Source organism: Perna viridis, chromosome 3 (genome assembly GCF_037379345.1).
Source record: "Perna viridis isolate PV_CMFRI_1.1 ecotype Kerala chromosome 3, ASM3737934v1, whole genome shotgun sequence".
Lineage (NCBI taxonomy): Eukaryota > Metazoa > Mollusca > Bivalvia > Mytilida > Mytilidae > Perna > Perna viridis.
Genome location: NC_142447.1, coordinates 15,558,401 through 15,576,558, shown reverse-complemented (window position 1 = coordinate 15,576,558; position 18,158 = coordinate 15,558,401). Strand labels below are relative to the sequence as shown.

The following is an 18,158-nucleotide window of genomic DNA, read 5'->3' as shown; positions in this document are numbered from 1 at the left end:
AGATCTATTTTTGGCACTATGTGGAATAGCAAAAAATGTGGTGTGGACAGAACCATATGAAGCTATCGCAATTCATTATCAGTTATTGACTCTTAGACTGATCCACAAAAGTTACCATATACATTATAGCACAAACAATAATGATGTTCAGGGATGAAATTTTTTGATTAAATGATGATCAGCTGATAAACTTTCAACAGTAGTCAACTTGACAATTGAGAAGGTGATTTAAACTCTCTATCAGACACTCATTAAGATACTTATTGACAGATTAATAAATTAATAAGATAATTAATTTGATGGTGTGAATAACCAAAATATGATCACAGGTGCCAATGAACATGCACAAGTTAGATCTTCAAGCCTTCTTGGCACAAGTTGTTATATTTTGGTTATTCTCAAAAGCCAGTTGATTATCCTATTTTTTATATAGATTGTCTTCTTTTCAACATAAATTTCAAATTTGTTATCAACATATTGATGTTTGTGTTGTGATGTTTTGGTGGTAGAAAATTACAGAATTGATTTCACATGTTAATTACTATCAAAATTTATCACACGGAAAACATATTATTAATCATTGTTATCTATATAATAAATAAAGTTAAAATGTCCAATCAACTATTATCAGGCCAACTCTTTTCCTATGAACATTTTCATTCTTTTTGCTGTAAAGGGAAATATTTCAGAGTTGTTTTGCTGTTGTCATAATTGATGCAATAAACTTCAGATTATATAAAATATTTAAAAAATTAAAAGCCATATAAACACTCCAGGCTTCTGAAGTCTGTAATTTGGTTGCCATTTTACTTTTTACCTCCAAGAAAATGTCCTTCAATATTACAGAAAATGTTATATAATTGATAATTTGGTTGAGGAATAACGAAGATCTTGAGGCACCCAGGATATTAGCAAATGGAAGACCTTAAAGCCCAGACACTTCAACGCCCACAATGTGTATTTAAATCGACAGGAATTTACCTTTTGAAAACTACCATTTTGATAGATTTAGTAATTCAACTAGTATACTCCAATCGTCAGTGCTTCTGGGTGGTCATAGGTACTTTATAACACATACCATGATGATGTTCAGGAAATAGAAATTGACTCTCAATTACCTGAGCAACTTCTTTAAGGTGGTTTATTGGAATGTTGATGAGGCAATTGATCATTCCATAGGTATTTAAATCTACCATATGTTTAAGAGAAAATTTAAATCTCCTTCTCAGTTATCTAGTTGACTAACTACAAAGTAAGTTAATCAAGGAAAGACCAACAATATTTCATGAAGTTAACTACTTTATTCGCTGTAATATACATGTGATGGAAGTTTTAAATATCTGTATCAACTAGCTCAACAGGTCATTTAATCAAGGAAAGACCAACTTTATCACATGAAGCTAACTATGTTACACCCTGTAATGATTTTTAAGTAGATAAGTAATTCAAAATAAGTGCCATAATCATATTTGTCTGTGCTTTCTTAACTTTCAAAATATTGTGCATGTCAATGAATCCTTAAACATGGAATTAGACATTTAACTAAATAAAATATTACTGCTTTATTATATACATTATATATTTATGAGTCATTTCTCAGTTGAATTTGAGTCAAAGACTTTTATAATGTTTTTTCTGTTTTGTAGTTGCATGTCTTGTCTCTATAATTATGCCTGAATGTGTCTGTCCTTTCGACAGTGTCATAATTATAATGAGAAACTGTTTTATTTTATGTCTCAATACTTGTACAAGCAATTTCTAACGTGACAAAAAGAATTTTTCATCAGTCTTGGTTAAATCTGAGGTTTTACATGTCACAGCGAAATTACAAGAAAGAAAATAGAAACCAAGGGACTTTCCAACTGTAGACAGATTAAAACGTAGAATGCCAAAAATATGACTACCAAATCAATGCTTTTTTTTTTTTCTGGCACTGACTTTCACTATATTTCCCCAAAAAATAAAGAATTTTTCCTTCTTAAATGTATTTATGATAGAGTCCATGGTCTAAAAAATTACAAAACATGTTAAGAAAATCACTTTACAACACAAAGAAACTGAAAAGTACTACACACTGAAAAATATATGGCATGAACCCCTTATGAACAAAAAGTGAACTTTGATGCTCCAAAGTACGAACAGATTCTGTAAGATACTTTAGTTATTATAGAATGCCATCTTCTGGTGACCAAATTTCATTATTTTATTTTGGTCAAAGATGTTTTACTGTGACTTGCATGGTTTCTGAAAAGTCTTTTTGACATGTGAAAGTTTCTAATCCAGTAGGTCAGTGTGATTGTCCTGAAATGTGAGGTGTTTTCTTAATTTTTTTTTTAGAGAAGACTGAATGAAATGTGACATATTTTCTTAAAATTCTTTAGAGTAGACTGAAATTTTTTACATATTTATTAATCAAGCATATTATATTGGTCTGAGTGGAATTGCATGAAATGATGTCTCTGAATAAACATTTTCCATTAATACTGTCTTCTATATGGCATATTTTGAAAATTTTTTTCTTAATTTTGAAATATTGAAACAGGGGAAATGCTAGGTAGACATATCTTTTCATTAAGAATTATGAAAATGTCATGATGTCAAAAATATGGGAATTATATTTGACATATCAGTATGGAATTTGGCCAAATAGAAACTAAAGAAGTAGTTATATAGAAGGGGGTAGGGGGGGACTATTAAATGGCAAGAAAACCAGAAGTTTGGTTCTGAAATACTTAATCAAGATGTAATTCAAATGACACATTATAATTTCTGGTCATATCTTCATTCGTAATTTTGCTAATTTGCCTTTTTAATATTTTGACCACAAAAAAGTGTAGTTGAATTATGTTCTCGTTGTCGTTAGCATCGTTGTTAATTTTTACTGTCACTTGCTGCTTTAGGAAGCTTGCACTCTAAGTGTAAGTACTTGTAAGAATCAGGTAAAATGGGGAAAAATCAGAAACATGCATGTCAAAAACCCACAGATCTGACAATATAATATCACTCAAGGATACTTTCTCTATTTGAAAAGACCATTATTTGATCCCTGCATCACTGGCTTTGTTGAGAAAATTGTGGTTTTTGACAGAGTTATCTTTCCTTGAAATGTTCATTTTCAGTGCATTTCAATGAAATTGTATCTCAATGGTCCAGCATGATATGGAAAATCTTGTCTGTTTTCCTTGATTCTGATGGTGCAACTAGTCAAATTACACTATCAAAATGACGTTTTTTATCATACCATGTTTCATCTACTGCCTGATTCTTACAGGGACTGACACTTAAAATTGGATTATTGGCTTTTACTGATATGCAAAAAAGGAGCCAAAAGGGGTTAAATATGTGTTTATTTAAAATTGATACAGAAAATTTATTTCTCCTTCAATTTTGACAGTTCTCCTTTAGTCCCCAAGAGGTGACTTTCAAAATATTGTGCAATAATGTATTTGAACAAGTTGTTTTGTCCATAATGAACTGTTTAAGTGTGTATCAAAAATCGAAATTGTGTCCACACTAGCTCCAAATGAACGGAGTTCAACTGACAACAGTTGTATCCTGCTGTACTCAGCGAAACTGTTTATCATCTGATAAGTTTTCGCTTAAGTTATCTTCCGTAAAGAATATCAACTCAACTTTTGCCATAATTATCATGTCTATTTTGTATTTTTGCTGACAGACAATCAGGAAAATTTTATGGTGTTTTTTTAAACATTTTTTTCCTGATTGGTTTACAAAAATAAAATTTAATTTAAAGGAATAAGTCAGCAAGGACTTTGACCTCATCAAAATAGTACTATAGCAAGTTTGATTAGTAGCAGTGCTATTTAGTATGCTTACTGTACAACCTCAAAAAATTGTGATTTATAATGGTAGCTTGCTGGCATCATAGCTGACATTGTAGTCTTCTGTCGACATTTTATGTTCGGACTATAACTTGAGTTTAAGTGTATAGGTCTTTGAAACTATACAACATGGTTTTATGCCACAAAAGGAAGACTGGAATAGATTGTTGGGGTAGTGACTTGATCTGTTAAAGAATTAGGGGTCAAATACAAGTATTTTCATGATATTTTGACAATAACTTGACTATAAGTAAATTAATCTCTTTCATATTGTACCACAAGGTGCCATACCACCAAAGGAAAGCTTGAATTGGTTTAAGACTGTTGTGACATGAACTGTTTAGGATTGAGGGGCCAAAAGAAGCTAGAAATGAGCATTTTCACGATGTCCGCAAATAATGTGATTTAATGTGAATGAATCATTTTGAAATCATGCCATAAAAGGAAAGCCGGGATTGATTTTAGGGGTTACTACTTGAACTGTTTATGAATTAGGGATTTAAAAGGAGCAGTTAACAAGCATTTTCATGATGTCAGAACAATAAGTTGAGTACAAGTAAATTCATATCTTTGAATTTGTACTACAAGGTGCCATTTGGGGGATGAACTTGTAAGGTATGAGGAGCCAGAAACAAGCATTTTTCTGATGTACAGATAATAACTTGTGAATGAATCTTTTTGAAATTGTATCACAAGATGATTACCCCCACAAAGGAGGCTGGGATTAATTTTTCTAGAGTTTATTGAGGAATAAGGGTTCAAAATGGGGCCACTTCACTTCTGAAAAAATTATTTTCCTATGTCAAATCTTTAATCTAGTTAAATTTAAGAGCTGGGTGTGTCCTTACTAGCTCCAACTGTTCAGGGTCTGACCTCTGGTCTATTAAGCTACACCCTGCTGAGCATTCTTTTATGAATGTATTATTGTGTATAGTTGTTATGTAGGGTATTTTTTTTTTTATACATTTTTGTCTTTACAAAAGCTCTCTTCCAGGTTTTGTTATTTTCCAGTTTCTTATTCTAGAAATATGGGACTTAAGTCACCAAAAAAAGAAAAAGAAATGGAAGACATGCATATCAAGTACTTTAGAAAAGTATAGACAAAAATGTAGAACATTCAAGAAGAAATTGTTTCAAGGAATGAAGAGTATAATGGTTAGCATCTACCTGACAATCTGTCTGTCTGTCTGTATACCTGAATGAAAATATAAGCAATTGAACAAACAAATTGGCCAAGGAATGAACAAATGAACTGATACAGGATTCTGTCAATAAATGATATATTTTCATACTTTTTTCTGCTAATGGATTTTATACTTCTTTCTTTTACTTGCCTATGCATCTTGACCTTGTTTTAAACCATAATTTAAGGAATAAATTGATCCAACTGTTGTATTATAGTATCTAGAATGTTTTGTACTCCACATTTAAATAATTGTACTAGTATATTTGGGGATTGTTTTATGCCATTTGGTTTCTGTAATAAGGTTGTTATGTCTAGAAGTACCCGTGTTAAACCTACCATTGATGATTTCCCCGTGATTTGATGGTTACCTCACTGTTGTCATTGTCCATTTGTACAAAAGGGTAATGTACTGGAAATGCATCCTTTTCCAGATTTGGTTAACAGGTTTTTTAAGGTCAAATCATAAATAGAAAACTTTGCCTGTGAAATGTAGATTTCTAGTTGTTTTTTTTTTACAATTATTAAAAAAAATTCTGTTATCATCAGTGCTGTCATTGTTGTCACATTGTCAAATTTTCATGTGATAACTAACTTTTTACATTATCTGTTGTGACGTCATGTTATCCTATTTGGAGAAAATTCATGTACCAAAAACCCTTGTAATGCCATCTTGCAGAATGTTATCAGGGTCCATATTACCGGTATATCATATCTTTAGGTTTTAGGGATCCATATTACAGGTATATCTAATCTTTAGGTCTTTTATAATCAGTGAACCGTTTTTGCTCATTTCTGTCGTTTAGCTCCCTTTGGAAATTTACTAAGTGTCGAAATAATAACCTATAAGAATCAGGCAGTGAGTGAAACATGGTATTAAAAAACTCACAATTTTGAAAGTTTAATTTGACTATTTGCGCCATCAGAATCAAGGAAAAAAGACAAGATTTTCCATATCACTTTGGTAAATTAAAATGAAGATTTCAAGGGTAGATAACTCTGTCAGGAACTTCATTTTTCTTCCATTCTTTTGAAAAATTTCTGAGTAAATCCAGTTATCCAGAGATAAAATAATGGTCTTTTCAAATAGAGAAAACATTCTTCAGTGAAATTATATTGTCAGATTGGTGGGTTTTGACATGCATGTTTCTAATTTTTCCCATTTTGCCTGATCCTTACAAAAACTTACACTTTAAACACCAGGCAGACAAAACCAAACTAGTATGATATACATCACCTATGTAATTTTCTGGAGTATTAGATTTTGCACTTTTCCCAACAAAGTTGTTCAAAAAAGGTGTACATGTATATTATTTGAATTTGGAATTTTTCTCAAATTTTCTCTACATTTGCTTGGTTTGGGGAATCACAAATATAAAAGTTCCCCAAATTTAACTACAGATATTTCAGTTATATCCCATAGACCATATCAATGAAGGCAAACAATCAAGGCACAGAAAATATTATAGACCTATTCATAGAACAAAACACAAACATTATCTTTGAACTTTTCTTTCTTTATATGTAGCTCTGACTTTTTGATTTATATTGAAGAATAGTCATCATTCTGTTACTATGGTATTTGTTGTCAGGGATTTTCAGGGCTTACTTAAAGGTGTGTTTACAGTTGTTGAAAACGTTTTGGGGATGTCTGAGAGTATTAAGTACCATTCTGTGTGAGAATCCAGCAATGAGTGGCACATCATTTTTCTCAATTTGGTCTTTTTTGTCTCAAACATTTTCAAATACATCTAGAAAACAACTGAAAAGCTATTTAAATTTATCCTGAATTATTGGAGAAGTAGATATTTTTTGACTGCTTATATAAGGAAAAAGTTCTGGAAAATTTTCCAGCCATTTTTCCTTAGTGCATTTAAAAAATTTGACCTATTATTAATTAAAAAGGCAAACTTTACAGACACTTTGACAGTAATTTCTTGAATTTATGAGGTATAAATAATTGGATAATGCAATAAAATATCTGTGTATTTTTTCTTCATGTGCCACACCTTCTACACATTTTGCCTGATTCTTAGAGAAGTACTTAACTATTTTGTATTAAAGTTGACTTTTTTGGGTTTCATAATACGATTCCTTTTTTTTTATTTGTTACAAATAATCGTCCAATTAATTAATGTTATGTTTGCATAATCTTTGTTTTTTGGGTTTTTTTTTTTTTTTTTTTTTTTTTAGATACATTAGCACTTGCATTATAAGCTTTCTTCAGATATTATTTGCATTACAAACACTTTAAGGAGCTTTTCATATGATTTCTTATTTTTAAATGAATCAGCATGTAAAAACATGACACTAGGAATAAAAATCTTATGGCTCAATTTAGGTTTTAGCAAAAAACAAAAAAAAAACAAAAAAAAAAATGGTTTCAAAGAACGAAGTCACCTAATTTCATTCTAGTATTGAAGTTTTAATATCCTTCACAAAATAATTAGTTTGAAGAAGTCACTGTAGTGTTGCTATAAAAACTCACTTTTGTACGTAAATGGTATCCGGCCATAAAGGAAGTAGAATGCAGACTTATAAGGAAAGACACTGAAGTATGTTGATTGGTCTAAGCCATTATTTTGGAATTACCAGGAAAGTGTTTTAAATGGAATTGTATTTCGTGACAGCGAAACTAAATATTATGTCATGCAATCGTGGCATCACGTCCTTAACAATCTTCTCTCAAGGACCTAACCAGAGCTTCAAGCATTGAATCGTAATTTGTTGTTTTGAATTTTAATCTAATTTTTATAGAAGATGGATTTGTACTTCTTGTCTAATGGGCTTAAAATGTATTGTTTTTCTTGTAGGAATTTTCAAAGGACAAATCTGTCATTAGATATTAAAATAACCCCCCCCCCTCCCTTCCCCTGTTTCATGAAATGTGTCTGATTGTGCACTTGTTTATCATTGTTTGTGCCACTGAATGTTTTCTTCTTGAATCTCAAAATAGGAAATATTTCAATTCTGACATGCAAAACTAGAACTCATGTCGGGGATTGTAGGCTCTGCACATTGTACTTACATCACGTCCTAGTGACGTTCATGTTTTAGTATCCATACAAGTATGAGAGCAGCCTGCTGTTCTTTTCCATTTATACTTGAATTATAGTGTCCGATTCAAACCATTCTACGATAACGCAATTTGATCAGTTTGATTACAGTGTGCATTATAGATCATTATAAACCTTAAATGACAATATTGTAAACCAACTGAAATTTTGCGTGCAATTTAATTTTGCAGCTTTTGCGGACATAGAATTATCGTGAAAATAAGTAGTTGCGAAAAAGCATATTTAGACACTACCTTTATAAGTTCAAGCAATTATTTTGTCAATAAGCAAAAATAATTATTCAAAATTATCCAATAACAGCAAAACACGAAAGAAAGTTATCACGAAAATAAATTGGTTTACAGTATTCAATTTTCTCATAAAATGTACATAACTTTGTGCTGTTGAAGGTTGTGTCAGGTGCTAGATGGCAAGTCTGAATTTTTGTAGCATATACTTTACCATATTTGCATTTAAGCAGTCTTGCTTATGGATTTATGGACTGCTACTTCTGGAAATTTTGAAAGCTCTTATGTATTTATTCTTGTTGAATGTATTCATTAAGTGGAAAAACTTAGTCTCTAAGAAAAGAATTTAAGAAACTATTATTCTGTAGTAGTTCTAGAGTTAAAGGATTGTTTTCTGTCATTATGTATATATTTATTTTTTTGTGTTCTTAAAATATGAATTTCAATAAGATCATTTGTATATCTAGTGGGGGGTCACACCAGAGAGACTCACTACTGCTCCTCCCAGCCTTTAAAGAAAAAATCTTTTAAGACTTACATGACACTTAAAAGAGTACTCCTATACTCTGAGACATGAAGACATTCCATAAAAATTATATTTTGTTATAATTTTTTTATTCATTCTTTGAGAAAAATGACAGTAGTCTCCTTCACTTTTCAAAGATATACGAAACCATGTTTGGTTTGATATTTAAGGAAGTAGACCTAAGGTAAGACCCACAACTCTTACAAATCATTGGAACATTTGTATTCACCATTTAACATCAATCTCATGTAAGCATCAAAGTAACTTGGACCGATTTCATTCTGCTTCAAAGGAAAGCTTGAAAGGCTTCGGTGAAATTGAATATGATACAAACTTATCACTGATTTCATGAGTTATGTCCCTTGCCCTAGGTCTACTTCCTTAAATAGGTTTCAGTGTCATATTGTACACATAACTAATAATGACAATTCATTAAGTTATTGTCATGTAGTGAAGACCAACTCTATACCCTGAACATCATCATTATATGCACTATAATGTAAATTCAAATTTCCCTATGATATACATTGTTTTATCTCTTTCAGCTAACTATGCTGTTAAAAATATCACTTGGAATCCTGTTGTTGTTGGTATGCTAGCTTTACCTACCCTTGTACTGGTTACCACACCTTCTGTAACTGAGACAGGGAACAAGTCATCTCAACAACTTGAACAAAGTATCAGGAGTCTTCTGGTGGCTATTAAAAAAGCTATTATGCAACCAACTTTATATGAGGTAAATACTCTATTGAAGGGAGATCTAGAGGATGATGCTTCAAGCCATCTTTGTTATACCCCATCACACTAAGTGGCATGGTATTTTGTGACACCCTCTGACAAGTTGCCTGTCTGTCCATCTGTCTAGCTGTCTTCCATTGGTTTCCAAGTGGTGATTTGATATTTGATGAGTAATTTTATTTTGAACTTGTTGTTTAGTACCATAATATTCAGGTAAGGTTAAATTTTCTACAAAATCCAAAATGCAGTTTTTGAGTTATGAACATTTTACAATTCTCCTTTTCCACCATTATGTTGCAGGGGTGTCACTTAATGATCCATGAATACCTTATTTTTGTCTGATGAAATTATGGGCAAAAGAAGTTAGAATTGAAACATCAATGCAAAAATGTATTACTTTATTTATAAATGTAGCATGAATGACTATCTGTGTTGTAGTAGGAGATGGTGTTGAAATGCCAATTAATTGACTTGGCTAAAGGATTACTTCTCTAGCTGAATCTGTTTGTTGCTAGCCTTTCACAAAAAGGTCGTCAGGTTTAAATCCTTGGTGATGAGGGTATAGTGTGTATGTTTAGTCATGTGACAGATTATATAACCAAATGATGAAAAACACGACGGCGTTTTACACACTTTCTATTCACACTAGTAAGTGTAGATTTCAACTTTGAATGAGGAAGGTACTTTGAAATCTGGGCTAAGCCAAAAATATGATTAGACAAAAAAATTGATAAGTTTTGAGAGCCCTGAGAGGATTCTAGAAAATACTGCTTTAAGCAATTAAAAGTGACAAATTGATTTAACACATGTAGATCATAAATGTATTATGACTGAAAGAATTCTGATGTTTTAGTGAATGACATTTTTTGGATTATGAAAAAACACTTTTTTTTTAGTTTAAACCTCAAAATCCCATAAAGTTTACATTTGCTAATAGCACTTCTAGTTTTGATTTAAAAAAAAATGATTTATAAAAATTATGACTGGTCATTGAACCTTTTACGACCATTATGCACTTTATTAAATTAAAGCCATGTATAAAATCCATCACTGTGCACAATAACAGAAGTAAAGTGCATTCCCCGTCATAATATCTTTTAAAGTAGGAAGTGTTAATGTAAAGGCCTTATATATAAATCCCTCTGTCACATAGCACATTTATAAGGATAGAGCTGTTTAAAGCTAGTTTACAAGACCACCACGCTGCATTAAACAGTTTCATGCAGTGTTCGGAAATTATGTTTGAACAAAAGCTGTATCTGATGGACATTAGTCTAGTGCAGATAGTTAGGGATAAGATATTAGGTCTCGATCCTGTATAATTGGCCTTAATGAAGTATTATTGTAGAATATCAATGAATTGTTTTCTGTATTCAGTAGTTGTTGCTGCACTTCTTAGTGCATATGGAACTAATGACCCAAGACTTTTTTAAATCGTAGGCCATGATTAGTTAATTTTTAGATTCTCATCAAATATTTTGTTCTCATAGGCCATGATTGTAACATTTTAATACGCTCATCTAGGGCGGGAAGTATTATGGTATACCGTTGTCTGTCATCCACACTTTGGACAATAACTCAAAAACGCTATCACCAACTTCTATGAAACTTAGGTGAATTGTTCATATATATTGAACTAAGCTCCCTTTTGATTTTTATAAATTTCAGACTTTTCGTTTCCATGTTATGATTTTTTATACTAAAACTATATAAAGTGATGCCCCCCCATTTAACCTTCATACAGCTATATCATAATTGTAAAAAGCACTTTGTCAGATGTGTTATTGTGTCTGTAAGACACAAATGATGCCCCCGCATGTGGTTTTGAGTAAAACTCAGCATAGCTGAAGGAAACTTAAACACAATCTGTAACTAATCATGACAGACTCATATACCAAAAACCAGTCAAATATCTTCAAGCATTTACAAAAAAAAAGCGAAAAACTGTTATTTCAATACAATTTTTAAAGTGCAGGGCCCATTATTTTGGTAAAACTCAGTATGGAAGAATGAAACTTGTACTTAATTTGTAACTAATCACGACAGACTGACATACCAAAAAGCAGTTCAATATCTTCAAGGGTTTAGAAAAAAAGTGCGGAAAACTGTTATTTCCATGAAATTTTTAAAGTCCAGGGCCCATATTTTTGGTAAAACTCAGCGTAGCGGAATAAAACTTTAATTCATTCTGTAACTAATCATGACAGACTCACATACACAAAATCAGTACAATATCTTCAAGCATTTACAAAAAAAGTGTGGAAAACTGTTATTTCTATGGAATTTTTTAAGTCCAGGGCCCATAATTTTGGTAAAATTCATCGTAGCCGAATGAAACTTTAACTCGATCTGTAACTGATCATGAAAGACTCACATACAAAAAATCAGTTCAATATCTTCAAGGATTTTCAAAAAAAGTGCGGAAAACTTATGAGACAGGCAGAATTACGGATGGAATTACGGACGGACGGACAGGGGTAAAACAATTTGCCCCCCAACTTATCATTGCGGGGGCATAAAAAGGTGGATTTTCAAGTTTTTGGACAATAACTCAAAAACACATTCCCCAACTTTTATAAAACTTTGATGTATTGTTCATATTTATTGATGTAAGCTCCCTTTCGATTTTTATAAATTTCAGATTTTTCGTTTCCATGTTATCAATTTTTTTTTTACTTAAAAAAAGGGGAATTTTTAAGTTTTCGGATAATAACTCAAAAACACTTTCACCAACGTTTTTGAAACTTTGGTGAATTGTTCATATCTATTGAAGTAAGCTCTCTTCCGATTTGTAAAAAATGTCAAATTTTACGTTTCTGTGTTATGAAGTTTCACTCTTAAAAGAAAAAAAAAAAGCAAGGACAGCCAAGAAAATTTTGTTCGTTGAAAAATCTTTGAAAACAGACTGTTTGTTATGATGATCGACTAATAAATATAAAAGGTACTTGGTAACCTTGTCAGAAAAGTGTGTTTTGAACAAGATAGAAATGTATGGGTGAAAAATCAAGACAAACTTAGTTAAAAATTTGAGGTAGCCTTGATAGTGCCAAATTTTTTGTGCATTTTTTATTTACTTTTTTTTTGGGGGGGGGTGTATATGACAGGGCTCACAGTATTTCTAGTTAATCATATAAATTCATTAAAAGCATAAGGACAAGTCAAAAAGACAACAGGCATAGCATGCACTTGAAGCATCAAACTTTTTTCTCTTCTTAGTAATTTTTTGAAATTCTTATCAAACATGTCTGAAAATTAAACTCAGGTGTAGGCTCCTGGTCACATGACAAAGATTTTGGCTTTAGGTATGCATCACAGAATTTGGGGATCACATCCTGATTGATGTTGTTGGCTTAAATGATGCTTATAAAGTTTTAATCAATTACATGAAAAGCCACATGTTAATTTCTGTTAACAAAATACTGTGAAAGTAATATTGTTCATGGGGTATCAATTTTTGTGGTTTTCGTGGGTATGCCAAGCCATGAAATTTGGTCCCAACGAAAAGGTGATTTCCATTGCTATGTATACTGAAAACCTCAAAACCATGAAATCAAGAATCCAAAAATTAGTACCCATGAATTCAGTACTTTTACAGTATCAAAAATATAAATATGTAGGCTTTCCAATCATGAATCACATTTTGCATCATTCTTACCTGGAGTACTACTTAACTGCATTTGGAGCAGGTGGTACACTATTAGTGATCTTGTAAGGTTACTTTTTTTAACATCATTACAATGGATATTTTTTTAGACTTTTTTTTTTTTAGAACTCTTTCTGAAGGTCAAAACCTAGGTTTCTCCAAAATGCTCAGGGAGTTATCACATGTATGGAAGTTAGGACAGACAGATTGCTCTTACTGTTTTAAATAAAATTTGGCCACAACTTCTAGCCGACTCAAATGAAAATCATAAACTTATTTTGTAAGAGCCTTAATTATTTTTTTGTGTCCTATGTCCCTGCAGGTAGCAACATTATCTGTAAATATCTTTTAGAGCTTCCTCCATTGTTGTTGCGCCTTGTTGCACTTAATCAGCCAAAAGCTATAAAGTTGGTTTGGTGATTTTCTGTAGACAATAATCTTATGTTTCTGCACTTGCCAGTGCACAGGGACTAATTATGTTTATGTAAAATCATGTTTCTGTACAGGATGTGGAGTGAATAAAACTTGTATGCCAATATTACAGCACATGCAATAATGGTGTTCACTGGATGGAATTGGTCTTTCCTTGATAAATTATCTATCACCTGATGAACTTCCCTGGATAGATTTAGACTTTCTATTATTCAGTGATTAATAATCTGGCTTAGAACTAAGATGACATTAACATTGATTGGTTCACACTTCGTGATTCAAATGATTCCAAGCAAAATAATGTTTTGAAATTGAATCAATTTTAATATTTAGACTTCAACACATTGGAAATTAGATTATAAGGAATGTTTGCAAATTTTTAAACAGATTATATTCAATAACCTAGTTTTGGCCAGTTTACACTTTTTAAGTACCAGTCCACTTAAAATTCAGACACCATCCATATTAAAGTGATTCATTCATGATTAAGAAAAACCTACGAAACAAACAATGCTTTTTTTCAATCTACATATGCCATATTTTTACAAAATAGTTGTCCTTTCCATATTCAGATCTGTACTGTTGAGAAAATCATACATTTATCTCCCACTCAAATCAACCAAATCAAACAAAATCAAGAAAGATAACTCTTACAAGGTGCTAATTTCTTGTACAATCTATGTACATTTTATCTCTAAAGCGCAACATCCAAATGAAAAACTATGACTTGTTATGTCATCTGTGTTTGATTCTGAATAAGAAATAAAAGTGAATTCCTTCGGTTTTTGACATGCATGAATCACCTCCTGTCTGATTTTTATAAAGACTGATACTTAAGTGTAAACTGCCACATATCAAATGAATGTTTTCCATTTCATATAAACAATTTTTTTAGGCTAAGAAGGACCTGGAAAAGTCATTCAAGTACAGTATGACCTCAGATGGCTATCAATGTCAAGAGATGGCATTGCTAGCAAAACAGCTCATGAGTGGTGACATGAATGGAGCAGAAATCTGGTTACAAAATCTCAAATCTTGTATACTCAAGATGAAATCAATATCTATCAATGTGACTAATATGGTTGCTTCTTTGTTCTTACTGCCAAAACATGAAGAAATGACAACTTTGGCATTGCAGACTCTCATTGATATTGCAAAACAAGATATTTGTCAGGTAAGACAAAAAATAATCTCCATGTTAAATTTATAATACTGTTTATTTAGTGTGCAATATTTATTGCAAAAGTCCATTTTAGACTACAATTTTTACATTTTTGTGTCATACATGTACTGCATTGAGAGAAGTCCATCTTCAATTATAATTATTGCAATTTCTTGCAGGTCACATTTTTTGCAATATTATTAACAAGTTAAATTAAAAGATAGTAATGTTTTAAGAAAACAACTTTGCAATATCATCAAAAATTGTCTTATTTTCAATTATCACTTATTTTGTTTGGTTCAATAATATTTGTTGAACATCATCCATACTTTTGCTGTATCGTATTTAACATATTAGGAGAGCCTTATAGAAACAATCGGTAAGACCTGAATATTAGGTGTTTTCATCATTTAGATATCTTTTTAGTCAGCCCTCTGTCAACTGTCTAGAAAGAGGATTAGTAACACATTTTAAATAAGATTTCCTATTAATTTGACATGAATAGTCATGGTGAAAAGTACATTCAATTTATTTTTACAGTCCCCGAATTTTCTGCCATTAATGCTGTGTAAGCTGGGGATGATATCAGACTGGGAAGTAAAACTTCAAGTTTTGAGATCACTTCCATGCATAGCTAAACATAAGGTAAATTAATATCATTGGTTATTTATACAACTTACAGTGCATACAATGGTAATATTCAGTTGGTTTTCACCTAATTAAATGACAATCACCTGATGAACTGCCTTTGATAGTGGACATGACAATTAACAAGGAGATTTAAACTTTCTACTATTCCATTGGTATCTAAATGTGTGTCTATCCCTTGAACATCATCAATGTATGCGCTATAAAATGGATAGGGAATTTTAATTAATCAAGTTTTACAATATATGGTAGGGTAAATGTCAATGTTCATCATTGATTAAGACTCACATAAATAATGTCATGAAGAACTAAAAAGGAATATAAAAAAAAGAATTAAATGAATATATAAGACAATTATGTTTGAAAATGAGGCCCTTTGCACAGATCAAAAATCTACATGAAAAAAATCGGTAGTGCCTGCTTCTCTGTCAAGCAAGCAATATCTTAGGGGATAAAATGACAATAGGTTGGCTTGGAATCAGAATAATGTGTCTTTAGTTGGGTGACATGCCTACCTGCAGGCTGTTGTTTATGTGAGCTAGCGCAAGTAAGATCCGGTGTAGTGTGTCAGATTACAACAAAGGTAGTCTGCTAGATTGATCAATTGTTCTTATCTTGAAATGTTTGAAAATATCTTAGTTAACATATTAAGCCATAATTAATTAATTAGGCAACATATTACATGGTACCGTTTAGTATCCACTTCAATATTTTACTTTAGGTATGTATTGGACCCATTATGAAGACTATACAATCCCTGGGATCTACTCCAGTCCTTAAACCACTATCTCTGAGTCTAATGGTAGACCTTTGGCAGTTACAGGACCGATGCTTCCCCCAGCTTCTTCAGATGATAACTGAGGCCACATCTGAAGGTTTTGATGTACAACTTGCCAGGGCTAAGGCCATAGTGGAAGTCTGTAAAACCAGGTAAAGTTTCTAGAAGAGTAATCAGTGGAACCAAAGTTATATAGCGGTAATCAAAAGAATGTAATCCAGGGACAAAGACCAGACATGGAAAACAGACATACACAACAAAGAACATAAATTAACTAAAATCGTACATACAAAGTAACAAAAGTAAATGAACAACTCAGACTCCACTAAAAACTGGGAGCATGGACCAGGTGCACCAGTAGGGTAAGCGTCCTATGCTTTTCTAGAAACACCTGCTGGGTGTGCTACATCATGTTCATCAGGCAAGGAGGGATGATTTTTTCTAAATCACATTAAAATCATGATATGAAATAAGAATGAGGTCAAGTAAACTTAAATGTTAGATTCTTATCCAACTTTCATAAATAAGATTGGGTGGATGGGAGGATTACATATTTTTTTCTTACTAGATTTTTGCTAGCCTAATTTTAGCTATTGGAAGTATATATATATATGTTTTAAGTCCACAGCCACATTATTTTCAGAGAAGAAACATTGTTTTTGTCACCAAATAATACAAGAAACTGACATGAAAAAAATTTCTAATTTTGAAATTCCTGTCCCAATTTTTTTTTTATCTTTGTCTATTTTTTAGGGGTGGGACAGATGAGAATCTACTAATCAAATTAGCTTGGCCTGAATTGAAAGATCTTTTGGGCCATGATACTGTGTTTACTGTTTGCAGTGCGGAAAACAGTCTGTCATTCAGTGGGGATCTTGCTTCATTTTTTTTTCTGTTTTTTTTTGTTTATTTTTACAAAGTAATCTTCTGTGTGTCTATATCTGTTTATCTCTCTCCATACTCCAGAGAAATTCTTTAATTTGAGTGTGAATTTATCCTGGAATTTGTGGTATTTTGAGACCGTATAAAATCAATTTAAAACTCTTACAACTTATAAAATTATGATTTAGAGATTAATTTTTTTAAGCCACTTGTATTCATTTTACGAATTCTTTCAAAATTTAGGTATTGATGTTTTAGATCACTTTTTCCTTGTCTTATTCTTCAGAGGCTAATTGATGGAGAATAATTGTACTAAAATGTGGAAATTTTTTTTTATATCTTAACTAAACAAATGGTTACAATTGGGTGGTTTATTTGAATTATCATGTCAATCTGTGAAACTTTCTTTGCAATTATCTGAGCTTCCAATGGATGTATGAATTTCAATATAATATGTAACTTTATATAAATGGGCCATAGGTTATAAGCACTTTTAGTCCAATATTATCATCCTGTAAGAGTATGGGTATACCCAGCTGATAACAGTTGAAACTCCTTTTTTATGTTTCCTTAATCCTTTGTGTGAAAAAAAATCCATGAAAATTTCTTTTTGTACAAAATTTGCAGTGTATGGCTTTTGTATGAATTGTGATAAGTATAGCCATTTCTTTCTGTTTCAGACCAGAACAGCATGGTACTGATATGTTAGGACCTCTGTCTGACATCCTCAATACATGTACCAGAGATGACCAAGCCCCAATGGCTGCCATGGCTCTAGAGGCACTCTATTATCTGTGTGAAGCTGAGGTATGTTAAATCATTTTACGGTGTAGGGGTCATTACAGCAAGTAAAATAGTTATCTTCAGGGAATACTGTTGGTCTTGCTTTGATTGAAATGTCTTTGGTAATTAAGGGGGTATAAACTTAGGGTAAGGGACATAACTCTTGAAATCAGGTATGTTTGTATCATATTCAATTTCACCAAAGCCTATCAAACTTTCATTTGAAATGGAGTGATA

At 31.8% G+C, this 18,158-nt stretch overlaps 1 protein-coding gene across 1 annotated transcript in view; it reads left to right on the top strand.

Annotated features, from left to right (window-relative positions):
* LOC148621163 (focadhesin-like) overlaps positions 1 to 18,158 on the top strand; it is a 270,468-nt gene that overhangs the window by 193,843 nt on the left and 58,467 nt on the right. The window contains exons 10-14 of the mRNA XM_088575257.1: positions 9,401 to 9,591; positions 14,564 to 14,842; positions 15,371 to 15,475; positions 16,200 to 16,408; positions 17,819 to 17,945. Of these exons, the coding sequence (XP_088431383.1) occupies positions 9,401 to 9,591; positions 14,564 to 14,842; positions 15,371 to 15,475; positions 16,200 to 16,408; positions 17,819 to 17,945 (911 nt within the window). The remainder of the gene's footprint in view (positions 1 to 9,400; positions 9,592 to 14,563; positions 14,843 to 15,370; positions 15,476 to 16,199; positions 16,409 to 17,818; positions 17,946 to 18,158) is intronic.